Source organism: Phyllostomus hastatus, unplaced genomic scaffold, assembly GCF_019186645.2.
Source record: "Phyllostomus hastatus isolate PE091 unplaced genomic scaffold, TTU_PhHast_1.1 phas_contig_65, whole genome shotgun sequence".
Taxonomy (NCBI): Eukaryota; Metazoa; Chordata; class Mammalia; order Chiroptera; family Phyllostomidae; genus Phyllostomus; species Phyllostomus hastatus.
The window spans coordinates 9,060,133-9,086,005 of record NW_025333932.1 but is presented as its reverse complement, the minus strand read 5'-3'; the positions used below and the strand labels follow the sequence as shown (position 1 = coordinate 9,086,005).

Here is a 25,873-nt window from a genome sequence, read left to right as displayed (position 1 = left end):
AAGTAGAAATAATAATGATAAACATAATTCCTTTAGTTTTAAGTATATAATTGCTAATGATTGAAAAAAGAAATCTGTCATTGTGTCTTATTATCTATAGCTCTAGGAACTCAGCTGAAACTCAGTGGAAATATTCCAAAAGAATAAAGAAAAGGATACAGTCACCTGGAGCCCTGTCTATAAACCAGGATGCCTGTGTGAAAGGCAAGTTAGGTGGTTAACCAACAGGTTTGGTGTCTTATAGGCAACCTGACTAGGTTGGGGCTTGGTTTGTTTTGGAACTGATTTCAGGCATTTGTACTGCAAATGTCCTCCCAGTAGGAAGTCCCTGCACAGATGTAGAGTTCAGGGGGATATAGTTAGTATCACATGTCCCAAGTGGCCCCTGAGGCTTTAGAGGCTGAATCTGGCTGGTCTGCCTGGGGTTGTCTGCATTTATACAATGTTTTTTGTTAGTTTTGCAGTATGGTATTCATGCAGATTAATGAATGGCTACATTAAGAAAGAATGAACCTAAGACTTTGAGAGCTTGTTATAAAAGCATTCAGTCAAAATGCCCAGTTTGTGTGACTGTGATCTCTTAATTGAGCTAAATTATGTGGCCTGTTATTCTGCACAGAGAGGAGGGTCCTGTCACTTTATGTGCATTTAGGATTCCTGTCACACCTTGTCTTTTCTAGGGCCATGAAAGGTTGGCAGTTTTGCTGTATTCACCTTAAATAACCCCTAGTCTTAAATTGATTATTTTTTCTTAGTGGGAAATGGCAGTGTTGATTTTTAGTCATCTTGGTAATGATCTTGTACCTAGCTAGATATATTCACAAATTTGTGAATAGGGGAAGAGAGAGCAACATAAATAAATTTGAATGTTTTCTTTAGTGCAGATTTTTTGGTATTAAATGCTACATGAATACTATCTCTGTAATGTAAGACATATGGTCAGTAAAAAACCTTGCTTACTGAGAAATACTTAGTTTTTTGTAGCTGAAATAATTATAAGAAATGTTGTTTTATACTGCTCACTGAAGAGATTCAAATGACAGTGTTGATAAAAATGCAAACCATTCTTGCCATGGCTGGTATGGCTTAGTGGATTGAGTGCCGGCCTGTGAACCAAATATCATGGGTTCAATTCCCAGTCAGGACACATACCTGAGTTGTGGGCCAGGTCCCTAGTTGGGAGCACGTGAGAGGCAACCAGCTGATGTTTCTCTCACACATTGATGTTTCTCTCCCTCTCTTCCTCCCTCACCTCCCATCTCTCTGAAAGTAAATTAAAAAAAGTACAAACCATTCTTAAGATTAAAGCTGCAGTTTACTTCTGTACATACATTGTGTTGAAGTTCCTTCATTAACTTTTACAGAATCAACCGTTATTATTTTATTTAATAATTTAATATCAGTTTCATTAAGATGCCATCTATTGAATTCTTATTATATGTATGTGTAAAGTATGTTAACTTCCATCTGTTGAAAATATTGTCTTGCCAGCTACCATTTGACTTTTCACTTAATTTATGCTTTTATCGTAATGAAGTTTAAATTTATATGTAACCTAATTTGTCAGTCTTTTAGGAACTTTTGGGTTTTTTATGTTAGAAAAGTTATTACTTAAATTATGAGAATAATTTTCTATGGTTTTTCTAAAATTTTTATTGAATACATTAACTAATGTTTGTCTATAGCTTTTTATTCCGTCTGGAATTTCTGGTCTGAGTTAAGGAAGAGTTATCTTTTCTCTGCTGATACTAACTCTTGTTATATACAAATTCCTTTCTGTACAGGGATCTGTTTCTGGACCTCGGTTGGTTTTACAGATCTGTGAATCCTTTCTCCTACCAGTCCTGCATGGTTTTAATTACTGTACAAGGTTCTTACTCTTTTAACTTTCTAAAAAAGTTTATATTTTATTTTATATTTTGTAAAACAAACTTTAAGTGAACAGCAAGGGATAAAATTAAAATAGAAATTTCTCTTTCTTTAACCCATTCTCCATAGTCTCTCCCTTCCCAGTTTTAATTACTATTAAATTTCTTGACTTTTTTTTCCAGAAATATTTTCTCTGTGTTCCAGCACACACACACACACACACACTTACCCATGGGCAAAAATGTATTCAAATGGGATCATGCTCTACATACCCTATATAGTATTCTTCTTTACCTTGATTTAAAAAAAATAACAGTTTTTATTGATAAAATTCTCATACCATGCAACTCACCCATTTAGTATACAGTCCAGTGGTTTTTAGTATATTCATATACTTTCACAAGCTTTACCACAGTCAATTTTGAACATCAACCCCAAAGGTACCCCTTACACAGTAGCAGTCTTTCTTTTCTCCCTCATGCCTGCCCAAGCCCCTGGCAAACACTAATCTACTACTTTCTGTCTCTAGATTTGCCTGTTTGGGACATGTCGTATAAATAGACTTATAGGAGTGGTCTTTTGTGACAGGTTTCTTTCACTTAGCATGGTATTTTCAAGATCCATCCGTGGTATAGCATGTATTGATCAGTACTTAATTTCTTCATTGTTGAATAATATTCCATTGTATGGATATACCTCATCTTATTTATCCATTCACTAGTGGATAAGCTTTGGGCTATGTCCCCTCTTGGGCGGTTTTGAATACTTGTGTACATTTGTGTTCATTTTTTTGTGTGAATGTATGTTTTCATTTCTTTGGGGTGTATACCTAGGAGTGCAATTGCTGAGTCACTGAAGAACTGCTAGACTTCTAAAGTGACTGAGCTATTTGACATTTCTACCAGCAGTGTGTGAAGATTCTGGTTTCTCTATATCCTCACCAGTACTTGTCATTAATGACTTTTTTATGATAGCCATTCTAATAGGTGTGAGGTGGTATTTCATCATGGTTTTGATTTGCATTTTGCTGAGGGCTAAAGATGTGACTATCTTTTAATGTACTTATTGGCCATTTGAATATCTTTGGGGATTTTTTATTCAGATCCTTTGTTCATTTTTAAATTGGATTATTTGTCTTCTCATTATTAAATTGTAAGAGTTCTTTATATATTGTAGATGTACATCCTTTATCAATCAGATATATGGTTTTAAAATATTTCTTCCCACTCTACGAGTTGTCTTCATTTTCTTGCTGGTGTTCTTGAAGAATAAGTGTTTTGAATTTTGATGATATCCAGTTTATTTATTATTTCTTTTGCTCTGTGTGCTTATGGTATTAGGTCTAAGAAACCATTGCCTACTCCAAGGCCAAGGAGATTTAGGTCTATGTTTTCTTGTAAGAGTTAGTATGTTTTCTTCCAGCCAAGATGGAGGCATAGGTAGACACAGTGTGCCTTCTCCCACAACCAAAATAAGGACAACAAAAATTTAGAAACAAAAACAACTACTACTGACAGAAAATTGAACTGTATGGAAGTATGACAACCAAGAAGTTAAAGAAGAAACATTCATCCAGACTGGTAGGAGGGGAGGAGTCAGGTGGTCAGATGGAGAAGACTCACAGCAAAGTAGCAGCTGGTGGACCCTGGGCACACAGGCAGCAGCAGACAGAACCAGCGAGGCAGTGCATTGTGGAGGGGCTTGGTGTACAAGGCGGCTGGTGGACTGGGCAGTCCCACATTCACACGCAGATAAACCAGGCAAAACTGGGGAATGAGACAGACCTCACAGCCCAGGGTCCCAGCACTGGGAAATAAAGCCTTAAAACACCAATTGAAAACACCTGTAGGGGTTGAGGTGCTGGGAGAGACTCCCAGCCTCACAAGAGAGTTCGTTGGAGAGAACTACAGGCTCCTAGAATGTACACAAGCCCACCCACCCTGGAATCAGCACCAGAGGGGCCCAGTTTGCTTGTGGGAATCAGGGGAAGTGACTGAAATCTGTCAGAGAGCCGAGCAAGTGCCATTCTTCTCTCTTGGACCCTGCCCCCACATACTGCATCACAACCCAGCAACTGAGTTGCCCCACCCAGGCGAACACCTAAGGCTCCGCCCCTCACTACATAACAGGCACATCAATACCAAAAAAAAAATGGCCCAAACAAAAGAACAGATCAAAGATCCAGAACAAATACAACTAAGTGATGAAGAGATAGCCAACCTATCACATGCACAGTTCAAAGCACTGGTGATCAAGATGCTCACAGAATTGGTTGAATTTGGTTGCAAATTAGATGAAAAAATGAAGGCTGCACTAAGTGAAATGAAGGAAAATGTACAGGGAACCAAAAGTGATGGGAAGGAAACTTGGACTCAAATCAATGGAGTGGACCAGAAGGAAGAAAGAAACAATCACAGAAAAGAATGAAGAAACAAGAATTCAAAAAAAATGAGGAGAGGCTTAGCAACCTCCAGGACATCTTGAAACATTCCAACATCCGAATTTTAGGGGTCCAGAAGGAGAAGAGGAAGAGCAACAAGTGGAGAAGTTATTTGAACAAATAATAAAGGAGAACTTCCCCAATCTGGCAAAGGAAGTAGACTTCCAGGAAGTCCAGGAAGCTCAGAGAGTCCCAAAGAAGTTGGACCCAAGGAGGAACACACCAAGGCACATCATAATTACATTACCCAAGATTAAAATGAAGGAGAGAATCCTAGAAGCAGCAAGAGATAAGGAGACAGTTACCTACAAAGGAGGTCCCATCAGACTGTCAGCTGATTTCTCAAAAGAGACCTTATAGGCAAGAAGGGGCTGGAAAGAAGTATTCCAAGTCATGAAAGACAAGGACCTACATCCACAATTGCTCTATCCAGCAAAGCTATCATTTAGAATGGAAAGGCAGATAAAGTGCTTCTCAGATACGGTCAAATTAAAGGAGTTCATGATCACCAAGCCCTTATAATATGAAATGTTAAAGGGACTTAGAAAAAGAAGATAAAAAACATGTATAGTAAAATGACAGCAAACTCACAATTACTAACAACCACACCTAAAAAAAAAAGAAAAACAAACTAAGCAAACAATTAGAACAGGAATAGAACCACAGAAATGGAGATTACATGGAGGTTTAGCAACAGGGGAGTGGGAGGAGGAGAGGGGAGAAAAGGTACAGAGAATAAGTAGCATAGATGGTAGGTAGAAAATAGACAAGGGGAGGGTAAGAATAGTATGGGAAATGTAGAAGCTAAAGAACTTATAAGTATGACACATGGACATGAATTAAATGGGGGAAATGTGGGTGGGAGAGGGTGTGCAGGGTGGAGGGAAATGAAGGGGGGAAAATGGGACAATTGTAATAGCATAATCAATAAACTATATTAAAAAAAGAGTTAGTGTGTTTTAAGCCCTTACACGTAGGTCTTTAAATCTAAGTGTGTAAGTTGAGGTAAGGTCTATCTTCATTCTTTTGTGTGTGGATATCTAATTAGAATAAAAGACTGTCCTCTCCCCCCCAGATTATCTTGGCAGTTTGTCAAAAATCAGTTGACCTTAAATTGAGAGTATTCATTAGGGCTCTGAATTATATTCCATTCATCTGTACGTCTAAATACTGTGGACTGACTGTATCTTCTCAAAATTTTTATGTTGAAGCCCTAGCACTCAATGTGACTGTATTTAGATTAGAGATAAGGCCTTAAAGATAAAATTAAGCTTAAATGAGGTCATAGGTGTGGGGTCCTCCTCTGACAGGACTGGTGTCCTTATAAGCAGAGACTCCAGAGATGTCTCCCTCTCTTTCTCTGTGCACAGAGGAGAGGCCATGTGAAGACAGAGCAAGAAGTTAGCTGTTTACAAGCCAGGAAGGGTAACTTCATCAGAAACCAACCCTGACAGCACCTTAATTTTGGACTTCTATCCTCCAGAACTTCGAGAAAATAAATTTCTGTTGTTTAAGCCATATAGTCTGTGGTATTTTGTTATGGCAGCCTTTATCATGTCTTCTATTTTTTTTTATTTACAGTTTTTTTTACCTTGTTGGGCATTTTTGCTATATGTAAGTGTTTACATGTTTGCATGGTTGGATTTACTCACCTCTTCTTTTCTAGGTTCTATCTTGGTAGCAAGTTCATGTTCTTAATCACTGCTGATTGCTGCCTCTCTTGTAGTTAGGCTCTTTAGTCTTGAATAGATGGATATCATTGGTTTACCTAAGTCAATAGGTTTTAATTATAAGAATTCCTAGAGAATAAGAATAAGAAAAATAGGATTAGCCACCTAATCAGTTTGTGTTGTGTTATTGGGACATAGCAGGAGTCCAGGAGTTTGTCTGTTAGGTCTCTTGTCCCCTTAGAGACAGTATTCCTTCCTTGGTCTCTGCTGTGACATTCTACCCTGAGACTCCCCTCACCTTTTCTGCTGCTGAATGACTTGAATCTTGTGGCTTTTGCTCAATCATTGTTCTGCTTATGGTCCTCTCTCTGTATGTCATTGTGACTTCTGTTCCCATTACTAAGTACTGACTCTCTCAAAGTCTCCAATGTAGTCTCTTGTCAGAGAAGATGACATTAGCTGGTCCGGTCACGGTTCACTGGAGGCCGCCCCAGATGGTAGTGATTTTCTGTCAAGGCTCTCAGTCTGTGAATTGGCTGCTCTTTGGACTTGGGGTGGGCCTCCTAACCATTTGGATGTGGCTTCTAATGTGGGGTCAAGTGGTAGAAACTAGGACAGCCTCTGTGTTTAAAAAAGTTAAAAAGCTTAAAAAATGCAAGGAATAGGAATTTTGAAAAATCCAAAGAGAACATAAATGACAAGAACCTCACTTGGCCTGACTAGCAAAATGTACAGCTCTTTTGTAGGGATCCTGGCACACCCAGTGCCATCCACAAGCTCCTATCAGTAGAGAAGAGGTGACTCAAACATGACTAACCACAGCACAGAGAAAGTGGGGAGCCGGGCATTTGGCAGAAGATAAGCCTTTGGAGTGAAGCCCACTGTGCCTCTGGATTCGAGGAAGTATTTGAAAAAGGACACCATTGCAGAGGGCTTGGAGGATGGCATCTCTTTGACAGTGGGCTGATACTGTTAGATATCGGGCAGGGCATTCCGAGAAGAGGGGATACACAAGCAAAGGCAGCAGGAAGCAGAGGAAATAGTGACTCCCTGGATTTCTAAGTCTGATTTAGGGAAGTTAGGGACAGGAAAGGTCAGTTAGCGTCCAAAACCCCTAGAGAGTGCTTGGACTTGATTTGCTATACAGTAGGGAGTTGTTGAAAGGTTTAGAGCTGGGCGGTGACATTGATTCAACAAGTATTTATTAATGTTAGACACTGTCCTGGGAACTTTAGGATATGAAATATCCTATCAGTATATAAAATAAACCAAAAAGAAGAAAGAAAGAAATTCCTACCCCTATATAACTTATGTTGCATTAGGAGGAGACAGTCACTGATCAAAATGTCCAATGAATATATTATATAGTATGTTAGGTAATATGTGTTGTTAAACATTAAATAGAGCAGAGTAATGGGAACTGGTTACATGGGGGTGGGTAGAAAAGAGCACAGTTGGGATTTTAAGGAGGTAGGCAAGGTAGAGTCAGTGAGCAGGTGGTAGATGACAGGTAGTTCAGTGGGGAGAACAGTCTGAGAAGCCAGGTTCTATGGCATTGAATGTGGAGTGGGGGGATGGGGAATGTGGACACAAGATCACTCACATGAATTGACCTGATGCTTCCCGTTGGGAGTGGAATTTATTTTCCACTTGGATGTGTTCTTTTGTACCTTAGCAAAGTCCAGCAGTTAACTGGCCTGATAAGTTCTGCTTTGTTTTTTTTTAAGACACGGAGGAGATACAACTCTACTATTATTCTTTACCACCAGGAGCCCGTTGTTTCTTGAAGTGTAATCATGGTCCATCCATATGAGAATCTTTTGGGATATGAGTTAAAAATATGGCTGCCTGGGCCCTGCCCTAGACTATAGTGGAGGTGGAGTGGGATGCTGGGTAAGAACACAGATTTGAGACAGTCTGTCACTTTAACAGCACAGCACTCAATAAGCCTTAGCTGGTCAGGTGACTGAAAAGAGCTGACTCCTACTCATTTCTGAAATGCCACATGGTGAACTGGCCTTTACTCCTAGCCAGAATGAGCCTTGATTCAGGTAGAGTTTCTCAGGGAGGCAGATTCTGGCTTCTGTGGTTAAAACCTCTTGGTTTTAGATGGAAGTTTTGAAGGCATCCATCATCTTCCTGCTTCTTTCCCTCTTAAGCCTCAGAGCAAATGTTGTAAGAAGTGAGTTTGAATAGTGTTTTTGGTTTTGTTTAAAAGTTCAAAAAAATGTAGCAGAGAAAAGTTGTTAGGGCCTGGATCAGTTTGCTGAAAGTAATTGTCATCTTATTAAGGTTGTCACATTCAGCGCAGTTCCTGGCCCTTCAGAGCTGGTTTCTGTGCCACTCTGCCCTTTACAGTTCTTGTCTTGTGATTTCCAGATCCCAAAATTGGGAGGCCAGATTTGCTGAGAGGATTATCTTTCTAAGTCAAATCCTCTTATGGAGAATCTGAGTTTGGGATTGCTCTCTGTTTTGATCAACACACTGGTTAAATGTTTAGAATGCTGCTTCATGGAGATGCTGGGGCAGCATCTGCCTTCTAAGAAATCCATGCAAAGAACGTGGCCACTAATAGTGATTTTATCATTGGACAGGGACAGGTTGCCATCTTGCTCAGCTCTTTTTACTGTATTTTTCCAAGAAAAAAAGAGAAAGATACTTGAAGGATAAAGTGTAGGCTTTGAGTATGATGTCCTACTTCTGTATTGAATAGAAGCTTGCTTCTGTTTAGTTTTAGAAAGATGTAGACCCCTCACTGGTATTGTGAGCCACCCTTGCCTGCAGGGGAACATTCTTTGAAGATGATAATACTCTTCCATCAATTTAGTAATACTCTTCCTTTAGCTAGGAAGTAGACATTCAAACCACTATGATATTTAAAAAAAATGCACTGGAGGAATTTAACCAGATCTGCCCAGGTGATTGTCTACTTTGCATTTCTAATGGGGCTTGATCATTAAGTCATCCTTTCTTTTACCAGGAGCTCAGGCCTGCCCTGGAAACAATACATGAAGGTGCTTTCTGTGGTCCTTCAGAAGCCCCAGCAAATGAGTTTCACTGCTCTGGGTATTTTCCCCAAGGTAGAGTGGCCGAGCAAGTGAAACTTTTTTTTTTTAAATTAATAGATTATTTTTAGAGCAGCTGTAGGTTTACAGAAGTTCAATAGACAGTATTGAGCATTCTCATACACACCCCCCTCTAGTTTCCCCTATTAACTGTGGTACATGTTTTAATTGATTAACCAATATTGATACATTATTATTAACTAAAGTCCATAGTTTACATGTAAATGTCTAACCACTCTGCTGTACACCTAAAACTAATATAATAGTAAATGTCAACTATAATTGAAAAAATATAAAAATAGTAAATCAGTTTGGTGATCAGTTAGTAGTCTTAGCCATATGAAGTAAAATTATTAAAGCATACACCTGGCTCTTTATTTTGAACTTTCAGGGACAATGTGACAGTGATCGCATATTTGGGAGTTCTGGATCCTGCCCAGGAAAGCATGTATCCACTCCATACTCCCTTCCCACCCGCATCTTGACTTATCCTGCCCTTTACCACTGAGAGAGCTTACTGAAATAAAGAACGTTATATATGGTTTTGATAAATATCTGTTTGGTAATTGTGTGATAAAGCTGAGAAAAGTCAGTAAAAAGCCTTCAGAATAGCCTTCACAACAGTAAATACAGGTGTTACTATAGTCAGGTGTTTAGAAGTGTGAGGTTCACAGTCTTATGCTGGGAGACAGAGAGGCTGTGTGAAGCCTCCTAGTGATTCATTTGGCTTAGAGGTGATGGTATTGGTATTCTACCTTAAAAAGGAAATATGGGAGATTTGTCTTTAAAAGGGAAAATGTGTGAGTTGTGTCATTGGAAATGGCATTTCTTAACTAGAGTTGTAGGTTCAGATAGAAATGCTATGCATTTTGGCATGAGACTATTTCTTAATAAAAGTTAGGGTAAGATGGGCAACATTCATGTTGTGTATTTTTTTAATGGTTGCCCATTGGAGAGGCCTAATGAAGTTGTTAGGGTTTGAAAGCAGCTCAGCTGCCTAAATGTCTGACTTGGTGGTAGAGTATTTGGAGTATGTTTGTTATGCCTCAGCTTGCTGACAATAGAAGTTCATGGCCAAATATTAATTTTAAATAAGTGCCTACTGTTCTGGAGCAACTCCCCCATTCCCTAAAGGAAAAATGTTTCATATGAGCCTATAGTTGCTGGGAAAGCTGGGTAAAATCTGGTCTGCCAGCTCATTTATCCCTTTGAGGCTCTGACGTCATCCGGTATGTTTATGCCCCTCCCAAGCTCTCCTTTCACCCAGTCAGCAAATTAGAAGCATTTAGCTTGGAAGAAACCTTTCTATCTTCCAATAATCTCACTGTGGAGACCACTCTCTGCTCTTAAGTACATTGTTAATACTGGTGGGTGGAGTAGCCTGTTTTCATTTCCTTATTCCGCAGCCTTGTTCCAGACTATTTGTATGGCTGTAAGTCCAGTCTCGAAGTAATTCCTGTGTTGCAAAGACCAGACAGGTGTGTGCCTTGTCATGGCATAGCCAGTTAGTTCTGTCTCCTTTCTAAACTTGCACACTTTGTGACCTATTAGGGTAGCAGGAAAACAGAAACCCATCACCCAAAGCAAAACCTCTTTGGCTACAAAATCTGTCTTATTTGCAAAAAGCGATACCTGCTTAGAAAGTGCTAAGACCACGTGGAATGACAAGTATTCAGAATTTGCTCAAGCTTTTATCCTGAGGCAGATTCAGCTGCTGCTGCCTAAAGCAAGCATTACCAATCACCTGAGCTTGTCCAGAGGCAGAATTTTGGCCCCACCCCAAACCTGTTCATTCAGAAGCAGTCTGTCCTTGCCCTGGTGGTGTGTGAACATATGAAAGTTGGAGAACTTTTCCCTTGAGCCTGTCATCATGGAAATCACCAGGGCAAGGAGGGACCAGCAAACTGAAACTCAAACTCTATTTTCTGATTTGCTAATGAAACTTCCTCAGTCTGAGAACAGAAACATGACCTGAATGGATAAAAGGTGACTTTGTTGAAATAGTGAAACCTTTTTGTACATTTTGGAATCTAGTCATGATAGAGAATTTGGGAATTTTTGAGATTTCTCAACATTTCTTGGTTTTCACAGTTAAAGGCTTACCTGAAAAATATGTTTGAGATAGGTTGAGGGGTGAATGAGTCTTATCATCATTATAAGTCTTGCTTTTTAATATTTAAAAAACATTTTCTAAGAAAAAAAGGTTCCTAGCATAGGCATTGGACATGAATTCAATTTCAATTATTTTGGGAAGGCAGAAAAAAACTCCAGCTAAAATGTTGGGAGCACCTGCCAAGTGAGAATTTCCTTGCAAATTAATTGGTCAAGTAAATGGGTTTGTAGGAACTCCTTTATCACTTAAAGCATCAGTGTCAAACTCACTTTCACTGGGGGCCATATTGCCCTCGTGGTTGCCTTCAAAAGGCCAAATGTAATTTTAGGATTGTTTAAATGTAACTACTCCTTAACTAGGGGCAAGGAACTCGGCGCTGTTGCTGGGTAGAAACCAGGTGCCAGGCTGGATAAAGCAAGGTGGAGAGCCGGATTCAGCCCTCAGACCTTGTGTTTGCCACCTGTGACTTAAAGGAGGTTTGCACCCAGGCTGCTGTGGCTCAGTTGGTTGGAGCATCTTCCTGTAACTGAGGGGTTGCGGGTTTGATTCCTGGTCAGGGCACAGGCCTGGGTTGTGGTTCAATCCTTGGTCCAGGCCAGAGCATTTATAATTCTAGGTCCAGGCATGTGCAGGAGGCAACTGATCCCAATCAATGCTTCTTTCTCACATCGATGTTTCTCTCTTTCCCTTCTTCTCTCTCTAAAAGCAATAAAAATATTTGTGCATGAATCTAAATAATTCAACTGTGTTTGCTAGTTTTTGCATTTTTTTCTAGAGATGGGCTCCAAAGAGGGTAGTTTTTTCTTATTTTACACCAAGCCATAATAGGCTTTCCCTTTGGGATGGACAATGCAGAAGAAGAGTGCTGGAATTCCCACAGAATTTCATAAAATGAGTGTAAAGTTTCTAATCTGAGCGCTCACATATTTTTATAAGAAAGTCAAGATGGTCCCATCTCGTCACAGATGCCTGCTGGTCAGCAGGGCCGAGGTCCCTGAACTGTCTTCATCATCTCCTGCATGACACAGCCTACAAACAGACCCTGCAGGACATTGACTGGTCCCTTGCCTTTTCCCTGCACTGGCCTCTGCTTACCATCATTCTGATTACAATATTTTTGGCAAGATCACCAGGGCACCAAGTCCAACAGTGGTTTTTAAGTCTCTGCTCACATTATTCCCGTGATATTGGTCACTCTGGGTTTTCTTCCTTTTTTGCTTTTTAAGAGCACTTGAACCAAACTGCCTGAGTTTGAAACCAGACTTCACCACTTGCTAGCTGTGTCCCTGGGGCAAGTTTCTTAACTTCTGTGTACTTTAGTTTTCCCATCTGTAAAAAGGGGGTAGAGCTAGAACCTACCCTAAATGTTTGGTGTGAAGTGCACAGGGGGCATACCTGGCGCATAGTAATGTAACAGGGTACAGCCAAGAGGAGGGCCCCAAATAGGAATTTGGACTGGGATCCAGAACTCAAGGTGTTCAGGAAATATTAGGATGTCCTCACCCCCCCGCCCCCCAGGTGTGGGTTGAGGGAAGGGACAAATGGAGCAGGGCCATAGAGCACTGTTTTGCATAGCAACAGCTTTGCAGCTGACTTCTGGTGTGGTCATTTAACATGTATGTAACCAGTTAAAGGTTATAGATATGTTAAATGTTATATGTTAGATATGTCATTTAACATGTCTATAACCTTTAACTGGCTACACAGATATGTTAAATAACTGTGGCCATGCTCTGAGCTAAGGGGATGGAAGTAACTTCCCCACCTAGACATAACTGGGGGGCAGGTCCCCCGAGTTACAGCGCCTGTGTGAGAGCTTGGAGAAGATTGGCTCCATGACATGGGGCCACGCCTGCCCAGACTCAGGATGGCAGCCCATTAAAGCTGGAAGGATATGAGAGTGCTGGCAAGTGTAGCCAATTGTGGGTGGAGTTGGAAATGGGGCTGCAGAGGAATATTGCCACAGGGATTGGTGACCCCCCTCTCCTCACAGCCATGGGAGGGAGAACCACTTGGTCTTTGCCAGAGTGGGGACTCCCACAGCCATTGTGCTTAGATGACCATGCGGCTGTGGCAATAGAAGGGAGAACCACGCAGTTTTGCCTGAGTGGGGACTCCTGCAGACATTGTGAAAGGAGAGCCACGCAGTTGTGGACATGCGAGAGAACCACTCAGTCTTTAGCATAGTGGGGACTCCCGCGGCCCTGTGAGAGAGAATTATCCTGCGGCTTTAGTAGAGAATCACTACTTGGCTTTGGCAGAGTGGCGACCCCCCCCCCCCCACTCCTTGCAGCCATTGGAGGGAGAACCACACAGTTTTGCCAGAGTGGAGACTCCCTCAGCCTTTGTGCAGAGAGGACTACGTGGCTTTGCCAGAGTGGGGACCCCCGCAGCATTAGTAGGGGGAACCACCACCTGGCTTTAGCAGAGATCCCGGTGACACAGCTGATGGTGCTGGGAATCGAGGGAGGCCTACCAGCCGAGCACGGATTACTGAGAAGAACTGGGGGCTGCCTGAGCCACGGACTTCTATTTCTTTTCCTGAGATACGGTACCCCAGACTGGGCAAAGGGGGACGAAAGCACTGTGTGTGTTTGTGGGTGTTTTAAGGGACTTTGGGATTTTGATGAAGACATTAGGTCGCTACTCTAAGTTTGTATAGCATTAAATAAATTTCCTTTTCACGAATCTCTGGCATTGAGAGACGTCTTTCCTATAAGGTGGCGGACATAATGAACGTGGGGCGTTCCTTTTGGTAATAGTATATTGCCTTTGGCCCCCTTTGGCCCCTTCTTGTTCTGTAACAGTAAGGGTTCCTTAGGGATGAGTCATACTGCAGTCATCATCATCATCATCATCACCAAAGGGCATTCCTACTTCTGTGCAGGCTCTGTGACCTGCTTCCCACTTGCAGTCATTTATACCTCTTTTCTTTCTTTAATAAAGTCTCTCTTCTTTTTGGGACTTTTCTTGATGGTCTCAGGTTTCCCATGTTGATATCTTTGTCCCTAACCTTTTTCAGAGCCCCAGAATTCAACTTCTAACAGCTGGCTGTCTGTTGACCTTCAGAAGTCTTATGAGTGTTATAAACCAAACTTGCCTGAATGGGATCCATTCTTGGGTCACTTGAAGGCTCCTTTCTCCTCCCTACCATCGATCTCTTTGCCACTGTTGTAATTAATGCTGTCACTGACTTACACCACTCCCACTGGGCAACCAGTTACAAGTGGGCTCCAGAATCTTTTGGTGATCCCTCTGTGTGTCTCATGGTGTGTCTTTGCTTTTCTGTTCCCTCTATGTTCCTGGAGCACACTCTTGGTATTAGTCCACTCAGGCTGCTGTATCAGAATGCCACAGATTAGGGGCTTAAATAACAGAAGTTTATTCTCTCACATTTGTGGAGATTGGAAATCCAAGATCAAGGTGCCAGCAGGATTGGTTTCTAGTGAGGATTCTCTCACAGGCTTGCAGGTGGCCTTTCTTTGTACACATGTGTCTCTAGTATCTCATCCTCTTCTTACAATGATATCATTCCTATTGGGTTGGGGCTCCACCCTATGACCTCATTTCACCTCAGTTACCTCCTTAAAGGACCTGTCTGCAAAATACATTGTGGATTCAGAGTTAAACACATAAATTTTGGGAAAGGATACTATTCAGTCCTTAGAAATAGTTTCACTGATTTCCCATCTCCCCTCTGTAATCTGTCTTCGTATGGTGTCAGGAACAATTTTTCTAAAGTACATCTCTGAACATCTCCCACCCATTACTAATAAATTGACTTATTAGATGCATGGTGAGGAAGATTATTGTGAGGTGTTGGACTTACCCCTCATTTCTTAGTTCCTTACATTTTCTCATCTGGAAATTGGAGAGGACATCACTAACCCTGTGTTGCTGAACGATGAACTAAATGCTAACAAATATTGTTCCTAAAATTGCAGTCACACTCCTCAGCAGGGCTTCCATCACCAGATCTCTCCAAATGTGGTCCCCACTAGAAGCCTCCCATCACCTCGAGCTTGTCAGCGATGCAGGTTCTGCTCTGTAAGGAGACCTTCAGGTGATTTGTATGTGAGGTCCTGGCTCCTCACCTAGTTCTTAACCACATCTACTTTTCTCATTGCTCCAGAAAGGACACAGGCCTTGAGGCAGACCACCTGGTTTCACATCCTTGCTCTTCATCTACTCAGGGGTGTCCAACCTTTTGGTGTCTCTGTGCCACACTGATAGAAGAAGAGTTGTCATGGGCTACACATTTTTTGTGAATCACAAAGATTCTCGTAGCATTTTATGTAAATTTACAATTTTGTGTTGGGCTGCATTCATAGCCATCCTGAGCCACATGCCGCTGGCAGGCTGCAAGTTAGACACCCCTGACTGAAGCTTTTGTGGGTATTGATGTTTGCAGAAACTGTCTTTGCTCTGTTTCTCATCTGAAAAATGGGGACAGTCCCAGCACTTACTGTGCAGTGGTTTGGGGGTTTACTAGAGAAAGTGAGTAAGTGAGGGAGCATCTACCCTTGTGATTTTCAGTTGAATTTTGAATTTAAAATGAAGTTCTCTTTTGTGTGTGTGGTTATTTTACTCTTTTTGTGTGTGTGTTTTTTTGAGTCAAAGTTTGCTTATTGTGGCATTGGGTGGGGAGTGGGCATGAAGGAGGGGTTCACTAACTGCCAGACTCTGTGCCTCCCATAGTGTCTCATCCTGACTGCCTTGTAGCCACTCAAGGCCAGGCAGGTTCACATGGGATTCAGGCAGATGGAAGAAAATTCATGGAGCCATGGGAATGCCTGGCATGCCTTTATTGTCTGGTGGGGAGCCTGCTCATATGGGCCCACTCTCAAGGTTATATGGACACTGCTAAGTCATAGTTGCCTGGATATCCTGGTGAGGGAGCCTAACTGACTCCATTTCCATACACTGACTGTGGAACTTCCTCCTAGCTGTCTTCCAGGAAGGTGTGACCAGTGAAGGATGTGGTAGTGAGACTTCTTTATCTCGGAGGGTCAATCAACTGCTGTTTCAGTGGAAGGTGGAGCAAATCCTTTCAGCTCTCAGAAGTTTCCGGGAACCAAGATAGGCCTGTATATCTGTCTCTGTAGAGATTTATTATAGGGAATTGGCTTACATGATTATGGAGTCTGAAAAGTCCGGAGATCTGCAGTTGGCTACAGTGTAAAAGTTCTAGTCCAAGGTCAAGTCCAAAGGCAGAAGACTGATGTCCCAGCTCAAAGACAGACAGGTAGAGAGAGTGAATTTTCTCAGCATTTTTGTTCAGTGCATGTCTTGAACAAATTTGAGGAGGCCCACTCATATTGGGGAGAGCAATCTGCTTTGCTCTGCTTTGCTTAACAATTCAAATGTTAATTCTGTCCACAAATAACCTCACAGACACATCCGCAATAATGTTTAATCTAATATCTGGGCATTTCATGGCCCAGCCAAATGGACATGAAAATTAACCTTTACGTATGGACTCTTAGATTCCTGTTTTCATTGATTTATAATTTTGCTGTTCTTGATTAGGTTGGTGGTTAAATTGTCCTGTATTTGGCTAGCTGGAGCACCTTCCAGCTGGCTGGTGTGGTGACATGTCCACTGTATCTGATACCAATGGCCTGCCTCTCCTATTGGGTAATCGTCTGACTGTGTGCCTTGTAGGGCCCCCCTAGTGAATTTTTGTATGTGCCTTACAGCTTTTACATCAGACCATCCCTTAAGAATCTTTCAAAATTAGGGACAACCTGCTCAGAACTATTTAAGTGATGTATTAATGGGCAGGTGGAAACTTAATATTCCTTGTAGTCATTTATGCTTCCTCCATTTCCATTTGCAAAAGCATGAGTCACCTAATGGGTTGTTGCTCTGTAGTGTGCCCTTTGCTGCCAGACTTTTAATGGTTGAGCTGTCCAGGGGTGCCCCCTGCTGACACTACTGTACATAAACACTTTTCTGGGGTTGGGCCACATGGATTTCTCCTGACTCTTCTTTTTTTGATATCTGTCTGTCTCTCTCCAATCATTATACATTTATGGATCATACATTACAAAGAGTTTTTGAACCTTCTTTGTTTACTAAATGTCTCAAGAATATCTTTCCCTGTAAAATACATACATGTTCACATCATCATGTTAATGTTTGTGTAATTTTATATTATATGGGTGTTCTGTTTAGCATTTAAATGATTTTCTTTTAGTAGGCATGTGTGCTTGTTCTTTTTCCATTATAGTTAGCACTAGAATGAACATCCCTTGTCCTTATACCATTCATATGAGACTTACTAAGCTGAGCTTGATGATAAGGTCAGAGTTTGACAGGAAGAAATATAGGGGGAAAAAGGCTCTAGTTTGAGAAAATTGTCTTGGCCAAGTTAAAAAATGTATTTAAGAAACAGGAATGCCAAGTCTGAAACATGGTGGGGTAATAGTGGGAAAGGGTTGTGAGGTAGGACTTTTTCTACTGAAATGATAGAATTCAACGTGAACCATAAGTGAAGTAGCACAGAAATGTGTTTATAACTGAGAAGCCAGGGTAGGTGGATCAAAGGGCTCAGATGCAACTGGTCCATCCCTTATCTGTCTCTTTTCTTCTTCTGTTCCTTCCCAGTCTCAGCACTGGGTCTGTTGCCTGTTGACCTGGGCAGAGAAAGCACCACCTGGCCCCTCCAAACTAGCATGTGACAGCTCAGGTTCCAGAGTCACTTTCTCTCATTATATGTCCTGTGAACATCAGGGAAGGTCTGTGGGTGGCACTGTTTGGGTCAGATATCCCTTAGGTCAATCCCTGTGAGCTGGGGGATGGGAGGCCTGCATGGGCCTGATTTGAAGCACAGCCATGGCTAGAGCCAGCACATAGGTAGGAACTGTGGTGGATGCTGCCCTGTGGAGCAGATGAGGTGGCATTCCTTAAGGAAAGGAGGGTGCTGGGTAGACAACAGCAAGCATCTACCAGGTCAGAGATGTGGGCGTGTCTCTACCAAAACAGTTCAGTTAGGTCTGAACAACGGTGTTGTCAGTGACAAACAGAAAGAGGAGAGGACACAAAGGGAACAGAGCGCCGGTTGGATGTGCAGCTCTGGTGGGTGCTGCCTCAGAGAGCGAGAAGACTTAGGAGTGATTCCGCTGAGGCCAGGCCTCTGTGACTCAGGATGGCGATCCCGGACATAGGAACATCATGAGGAAAATTGGTGAATTCAGTGTTGTGCATGTTGATTTTGAAGTACTTTTGGAACACCAGTGTGGCAATGTCCAGCAGGACAGGATCAAATCTTACTTGTTTTTTCCTCCTTTGGGTCCATAGTAAGAAGTAGAAAGAGCTGCCACTAAATCCAAGACTTCCTCTCTCTTGCCTGGATTGTAGAAGTAGACTGCTTCTGAGTCCCCTCTCTTTTAGCCTCTTTCTACATACAGTACTTCCTACATACCATTTCCAGACTGATTTTTATAAAACTTTATCCTGTCTCTACATGGCTCAAACACCTTCAGTGGCTTTTTTTGCACACTGTATTGAGTATAAAAGTTGGTCACTCAAGGTCTTTAATGGTCTGTCCCCAAGCTATATTTTCATTTTTTTTATCTTGCCACTCCTTTTTCCTTGGTATCTGAATCTTGAATCAATGAATTTCTTCCATTCCATTGACATACACCATGCTTTTCCCACCTTTGGCCTTCTAGAAAGTGTTGCTAGACATTCTAGAATATCTTGACAAGGATCTGACTGGAGAACTGTAGCAAAGAGACAGGATGTTATATATCAGCCCTGGGATTGTATGCAAGAAGGTAAAGCAGTAATTTCAGGTATCACTTAAATTCCAAATCTGCATATTCCACATTGGTCAGACCCAGAACTTCAGGGTAGGTACCATAATGGATGCTTGGTGCCTACCTGCCAGGGAGGATGTAGGCACAGAGTAGCTGGTGCATGTCCCATTCATTCTGCATGCTGTTGCTGCAAACCTGAGAGCTGGGGGGGGAGAGGGCTTTCGAGATGAGGTGGCATTTCTGCCTGGTCTTGAGAGATGAATGACTTTTGCAAGCATATAGAAGGTGGCATTTCAGGTAGAGGGTATAGCATGGTCATCAACCCTGCAGGTCAAGGGCATGGGTTTTTGAGGGGTAGCGAGAAGTGTGGAAGAGGCTGTGGTTTACATTATGTGTGTTTGTGTCAGTATTGATGTTTCTGTCTTAGTTTGGGCTGCTTTCATAAATTACCATAGGCTGAATGCTTATAACAACAGACATTTATTTATCACAGTTCTGGAGGCTGGGAAGTCCAGTTATTTGATTTCTGGTGAGAGCTCTTTTAATACTTGTGTCTCTAGGAGAAAGAGTGGGTATGGAAAAACGCTTTTTCTACCAGTTAGTTAGTGACCAGTACAGAGAGTATTGAAAGGACAGGTATCCTAATAAGCATACTGTGGTCCAGGGACACAGCTTCGGTGCCTGTCTTATTGCAGAAAGGGAGACTGTGAATCTCAAGAAATCAGACAGTTCATTCTTTCAGATAATAATAAAAATTAATCTCTAAGTATGGAATAAACAGCCTTTATAGTTGGTCAAATTTGGGTGTCTTTTAGGAGAAATGTACAGATTGATTTTTTTTGTTAAAAATAAACTTTTAAAAATCTTAAGATATAAGACTTGCCAAAATAGAGTACAACATGAGAGTAACAAATAAATAAAATATGAATCATAAGTTGAAATGAATGAAAAGACTGTCTTGGTGCACATATAGTTTATCCTGTAGACACACAGATTTTTTTTTTTAATGCTTAAAGTATTTTAGGTTTCTTGTTTGCTTCCAATCCAGGGAGAGTATATTGAGTTCCTCTTTATCAGGTAAATTTGAGAGGGTAGAACAGCTTTTTTTTGTTGTCCTGCAGTGACAGACCATGCCCCCTAAGGGATGGTCCCCTTTATTTTTCCTGTTTTAATAGTAGGTGAACTGTGTAGGCAGAAGCACACGGGCAGGGTCCTTTAGCAAAGGCCAGAGTTCCTGTGGAAAGGGTCTGCTAAGAGACTGGTGTAAAGGAAATGAATCTGGTAACTTAGACATTTGTTTGATGGGCAGGCTGGGCCCCAGTCTTCTGCAGGGCATGCTGAGCAAAGGGAAATGCGCTTTTCCTGCGTGTTTGCGCACAGGTTTGTTACACCTGCATGGGCCTGGCCCGAGTTCAACAAAGAAGGTTCAGGAAACTGGGCTCTGTGCCTTGAGAGTTGATTCTTCTTTTTGCAGTATGTATAACCAAAACATGGTCTTTCCAGAAAAGGAGAGGGTAGGGGAGGGAAGGAAGGTCAGACTGAAATTTTGTTACGCAAGGTCAGACATTGCTTTAGATGAAATGATAGTGGAAATAATTCTATACCAAGTTGTACTTAGAAAGCCAATGGCAAATGCAGGAAGCTTGGCTTTAGAATTGTGCTGTAATCCATGTAGAAAAATGCATTGCCCAGATGGCATTTGCGGGAGATTACTGTCTGGTAATCCTTTGTTGTCCTAGGAGATTAAGTCTTCCTTGGTGTTGTTTTGGTCAGCTGACTCTGTTTAAAAAAAAAAAAAAAAAAGCCCTGGTAGTTTCTGTGACTGTGCTAGTGTGTGGCGTTTCTGGAACAGTTGGTACCCATAAGTGGCATTGCAGGACATGGCCCTCCTTTGTTGACCCAAGAAAGTGCCACTCCCACAGGCTTGTTCCTTGTTGGCCCCAGTGAACAGCAGGTGGGGAGCAGAGCCCTTCTGAGGTCATTTATTAAACGAGCCTGCATGATCTGTGCGTGTGAAGCTCTGGGAAGGAAGCGTGAAGGCTGGGAGGCCAGTCCCCAAACCCTGCCTGAGTGGACCCTTTGGCCAGTGGAGGGTGCAACCATGGAAAGCAGTGTGGCTAGAGTGGCCCACAGCTGAAGGACACCTGGTGGTGACCAAGCCATGTACCTCACATTCTGGAACAGACTTCAGGGACACAGGGACATGGAGCTTGATGAAGATTACCAGTCCCCATTTGATTTTGCTGCTGGAGTGAACAAAAACTACCTCTACTTGTCTCCCAGTGGAAATCCATCTCCACCTGGATCTCCTGTTCTTCAGAAATTTGGTAACTGAGTTTTCTCAAGTTCATTTTGCTGTAATAAAACCTGGATCCCATTTGGGGTTTGCCTGGCTTTGAAATCATTAGTGTAAAGATGGACAAGGGTGTTTCTGTGTTGAAAATGGTGAAGAAAGCTGTTTAGATTCCAAGGAGACAGATGGCTCATTAAATGTGTGCTGTGTGTATATATGTACACACATAATATGTGCATGGATTTTAGATTTTAAAGGTAGTACTGTTTGCATGAGCACTTTTGGTCACTGAATTCACTGAGCTGATACATAATCAAAAAGGGGGTGTCTGAGGCCTTTCCAAGTCACCTATATAATTTATGAAGAGTCCTCCACCCTAGATTTTGTCTTTGTTAAGATGACAACATTCCAGGTCCTTCTTATGGAGGTTGTCACGAATTTTGTTCTGGAATACTAGGTGTAACATTCGGAAATACCAGGCAAGAGGTTTTTTTAGATTGAAAAACTTAAAGTGGCTATTCCTTTGGTCATTCTTGTATCCACAAGTACAAGAGTGTTCTGAGAGCCAGGGCTACTGTCAGGAGTGTCCGGCTTCATGAGCACTGGGTAGCACAGAGCTGAGCACAGCCTGAGCCACTGTCTGGGCCAGTTCCCTAGTTTTATAGCTGATGCTTGGTGACAGGGAAATGACCTCCTCTGTAATTTGCCAGAAAAATTTTCTTTGAAGTTCATTTTTTTTCTTATAATCTTTTGCTTTTGTAAGTTTAAAAAGTAGGTGATTTAGAAAACAAATGGCAAAGGAGCCAACAAGAAACCTCATTATCAGTGTTTATGTTGCGAGTTTGCACCCTTCCCTGAGGGGTTGGTTGCAACCCACAACCACCACCCTTGGAGTGTAGTTCGGATTTCCAGGAAGGGAAAATGTGGAAAATACCAGTTTAGAGCTGTTCTCTGGAAGTTGGGAGCTGGTAGGCAGTGGCTGTTTATCTGCTGGGACCACCAGGGACCTCTGTCATAAAGGGGTCTTCCCCTATGCCTGGCCCCTAAAAATATGGGGCCATCAGTCCTGTGTGTAGGAAACGTTATAAGAGCAACACACAGTGGGAGTGGGCAAGTTCAAACTCGGTGAAAAAGGGAAGCTCAAGTGACCATGGTCATGGAAGCTGGAGTCGCAGTGACCTGACTTGAGGTCGACTGTGCAGGATCAGCGTGCATAGGGTGCAAAATTCTAGGAGGATTCATGCTGCTGGTCTTACTTCTCATCCATTCTCATGTCTGTCTCAGGTCCTTTCACTCTCCCAGTTGCCATAGTGGCTGCCTTTGATGTTTTCTGTTAAAACAAAAGCAGTTGGTAGGGTTGGGTATGTAGGGTTTCCAGGCACATTTCCAGCAATTAGTATTTTAGTCCCTAGGAGCAACCTGTAGAAGTCTGGGCTGATGGGATTAAAAACAAAATTATGAAACACCAAGTGACCAACAGAAACCAAACTCAGCTACTCGCTAGCATTCAAATTTAGTGGTTTGTTTCCTTTGGAAAAAAGGAGGGGGAGAGCATTAAAACAAATAGAAACTGCTATAAGGAGTCATCTAGTAAGAACATGGGGATTTTCAAATACTCAAATGCAGTGGGACCTGGATTAGTTATTTCCAGTCTCTGTTCCTGGGGCCCTTCAAGGCACAGGTAGCCTGCCATCTTTTTCAACATCATTTAATGCTTGGGGCCTAGATGGAATGAATCCTTTGTGCCAGTTCTCCTTGTTTATCTGCAGGAGCTCTCAGGAGGGATACAACATCAATCTGTCTCAAAGTTCCTGTGGTTTTTGGCCACTGAACTCTTCCTCCCTCCCTCCCTCCCTCCCTCCCTTCCTTCCTTCTCCTCACCCAAGGATATGCTTATTGACTTTAGAAAGAGAGGAGAGGGGAGAGGGGAGAGAGAGAAGACATCAGTGTGAGAAAAAAATATCGATCAGTTGCTTCCTGTATGTACCCTGACTGGGAATTGAACCTGCAACCTTTTGGTGTCTGGGATGACATGCCAAACAACTGAGCCATCTAGCCAGGGCACTGTGCATTTCCTTAATCGGCAGACAAGTAGTGCTTAAGGAAGGACTGACGTTCAAAGAACTGCTACTCAGAAAGGTTGGGAATACTGATCTGAAACACAAATTCTTTGATATTTATCCAAAATGCCATCATGGGGCCATTGAGAAAATAATCAGATTTAATCTATGTACAGACTGTTCCTAAGAAGCAGTCTGTATGTGGGACTGGATGAGGGCCAGTGGCTGGAACAGAAAGAGGTCTTTATCAGGTCGATATAGCCAGCCCACATTCAGAAATGACTTAGACTTCTTGACCCCCAGCCCTCATCAGCGGAAATGTCAGTGGCTGAAACAGAACTTGTTCTCCCTATGTGTGATGTACTCTGAGATTTTAAACTGTTCCAATGATTCTTTTGAAAATGCTCATTTGGTCATGCTAACTGGGTTTTACAACCTATAGTCTGAAAAACACTGAAAGTTTCAGAATCTGTAATATAAATCCATTAGGGATGTTTACTGATTTTCCCTAGCACCTGGAATAGTGCTTGACATCTGTGGCTCAACAGATATTTGTTGGATGGATGGATGGATGGATGGATGACACAAAACTGGCAAGGGACCAGTAAAACAGACTAGTTCACACTCTAGTCCGTTTTACAGATGTGAACATTGAGACCAAGAAAAGTGTTGTGAAGTCCCCACATCACAAAGCCCAATTTTCAGGCCAGTGGTTGGGTTGTTGCTTTTTTTCTTTAGTTCCCACTATTTTGGCCTCTCTGGTAATGGATATTATGGACCAGGTTACTCTTTCAGGGCATAACCTTTCCTTTGGTCAAGGGTTTTACTGGCGGGGGGTAGAGGGCTTGTTGATTCTTTATGTGCTGTGTGGACCTGATCATTCTATCAAGTCTGCTGTGGCCAGTCTGCACAGGTGGGCCCAAGGATGGTAGCTGGGTCCTTTGTGCCATTTTCTCTTTTGTTTTGTGATCACCCACAAAACAATTTCCAAAGTGATATTTATGTGGGATTCCTCTTCCTTTCAAAAGTTTTTTCTTGTGTACAGAAAGATGCAGCCCTGGTTTACGAAAATCAAAACAAGCAGAAAAACTTGGGTTATTTCTAGTGGCTTCAGAAAATAGGAGCCATTTAAAAATTTGATATTTTAGTTTTATGCAGTTATATTAAAGTCTAAAAGCATTGAAAAAAAAATGAAATGGAAACCTCTTAGCCCAGAGCTGTCCTTGTCGTTCTGTTTTATTACCCTTTGTCATTTCTGCTCTGTGTCATTCTCACTTCCTTTTAGGGAAGTGCTGATCACTTTGGAAAGTTTTTCATGATTATAAATCAGAGCAGAATTCAAGAAATGAAGTCCCCCCACCCCTTATACATAGAGAGAAAATTTAAGGATGGAAGTGACTTCCTCTCTGGGGACTCCCCAATCTCTCCATGGCTAAGCTTTCACTTCTCTTGTGGGGTGCCCCATTATGGGTTTTACAGTTGGTTAGGGTTGTAGGGAATGATGGCTCTGACATCATTGACCGAAGATTTTTCCCTCTTTTTATTTTTGTTTTTAACATGAAGGAGGTCCATTTTGGAATATCTGAAGGAGGCAATTCAAACGTTTGAAAATACTACCTTCACGATTTTTCCTTTCACCCTCATTCTTTCTGTGAGGTGGTTTTGTGAGGTAAATTTTGGGGAGGGTGGCCTTTTTTGGGGTGAGAAGTTGACTGCCGTTCAGGGTCCTGCTGTCTGAGCTGAGTCTCGGGCAAATCTGGGTCTGCAGCCTGCTTTGCCTTTATGCCTTAGTGCTGTGTGCATCCCCTCCTCAGCCCTGGCATCGCCCAGCTAGTCCCCTGGGTTCTTGGGTCTTTCTCAAATGGATTGTGTCAGGGTTCCTCGGCTTTCCTGTTCCTTGTTGCCTCCACACTACAGTGAGTTATTTTTCTTTCCTATTTTACTGATCTCACCATGGGCAAACCTGGGAAAATTACAGCTGCAAGAAATGAAAAGTTTTCATGGCTTGTGCTACTGAGTCTCTTTCTTCTGAAGAGAATCAGTGTCAGATAAGAAGTATCAGATGCTCCCTTACCTTAAATCCATGGGTTTCAACCTGGGGTGGTTTTGTCATCCCCCCTGCCTACTTTGGACATTTGGCCACTATTGGAGCTGATGTTGAGGTGACTTTGGTTGTCATAGCTGGATGTCATAGCTGTTGGGAGGAACAGCTACAGACATCGAGTGGGTAGATGACACATGGGACGATGTACAGGAAAACCCCCTCTGCAAAGAATTACCTGGCTCAAAATGTCCCTCATGCTGTGGTTGAGAAACACTGTCTTAAGTGGGTCCTTTGTATTTTGGGTCTCTTAAGAGGAACCACTTTGCTGTGGGGCCCTTCAAACATCTCCTTGCCTCTCCTGGGATTCTGTCACATCCAGAAACACAGACCAAGCACAGACTTATAAGGGGAAAGATATCTTTACCTTGTGATCTTTTTTGTATATTATCACTAATGATATTTTGAACTATAATTTTACCTCTTTCTATGTCTCTAGGTTTAAAAAAAGGGGGTGCATATTTCCTCGTTTGTGCTAAAATAAAATAATCCCTAGAAA

At 42.1% G+C, this 25,873-nt stretch overlaps 1 protein-coding gene across 3 annotated transcripts in view; it reads left to right on the top strand.

Moving 5' to 3' along the window:
- The window catches only part of TPD52 (tumor protein D52), a 109,202-nt gene that overhangs the window by 43,649 nt on the left and 39,680 nt on the right, over positions 1-25,873 (top strand). The window contains exon 1 of one of the 3 annotated variants that reach the window (XM_045849410.1): positions 20,901-21,247. The exons of 1 other annotated variant lie outside the window; for it this stretch is intronic. In XM_045849410.1, coding sequence (XP_045705366.1) covers positions 21,082-21,247 — 166 coding nt within the window. In that variant the 5' untranslated portion in view covers positions 20,901-21,081. Of the gene's footprint in view, positions 1-20,900; positions 21,248-25,873 lie in introns of those variants that run through there. One more of the 3 variants, XM_045849411.1, reaches the window with a different exon arrangement.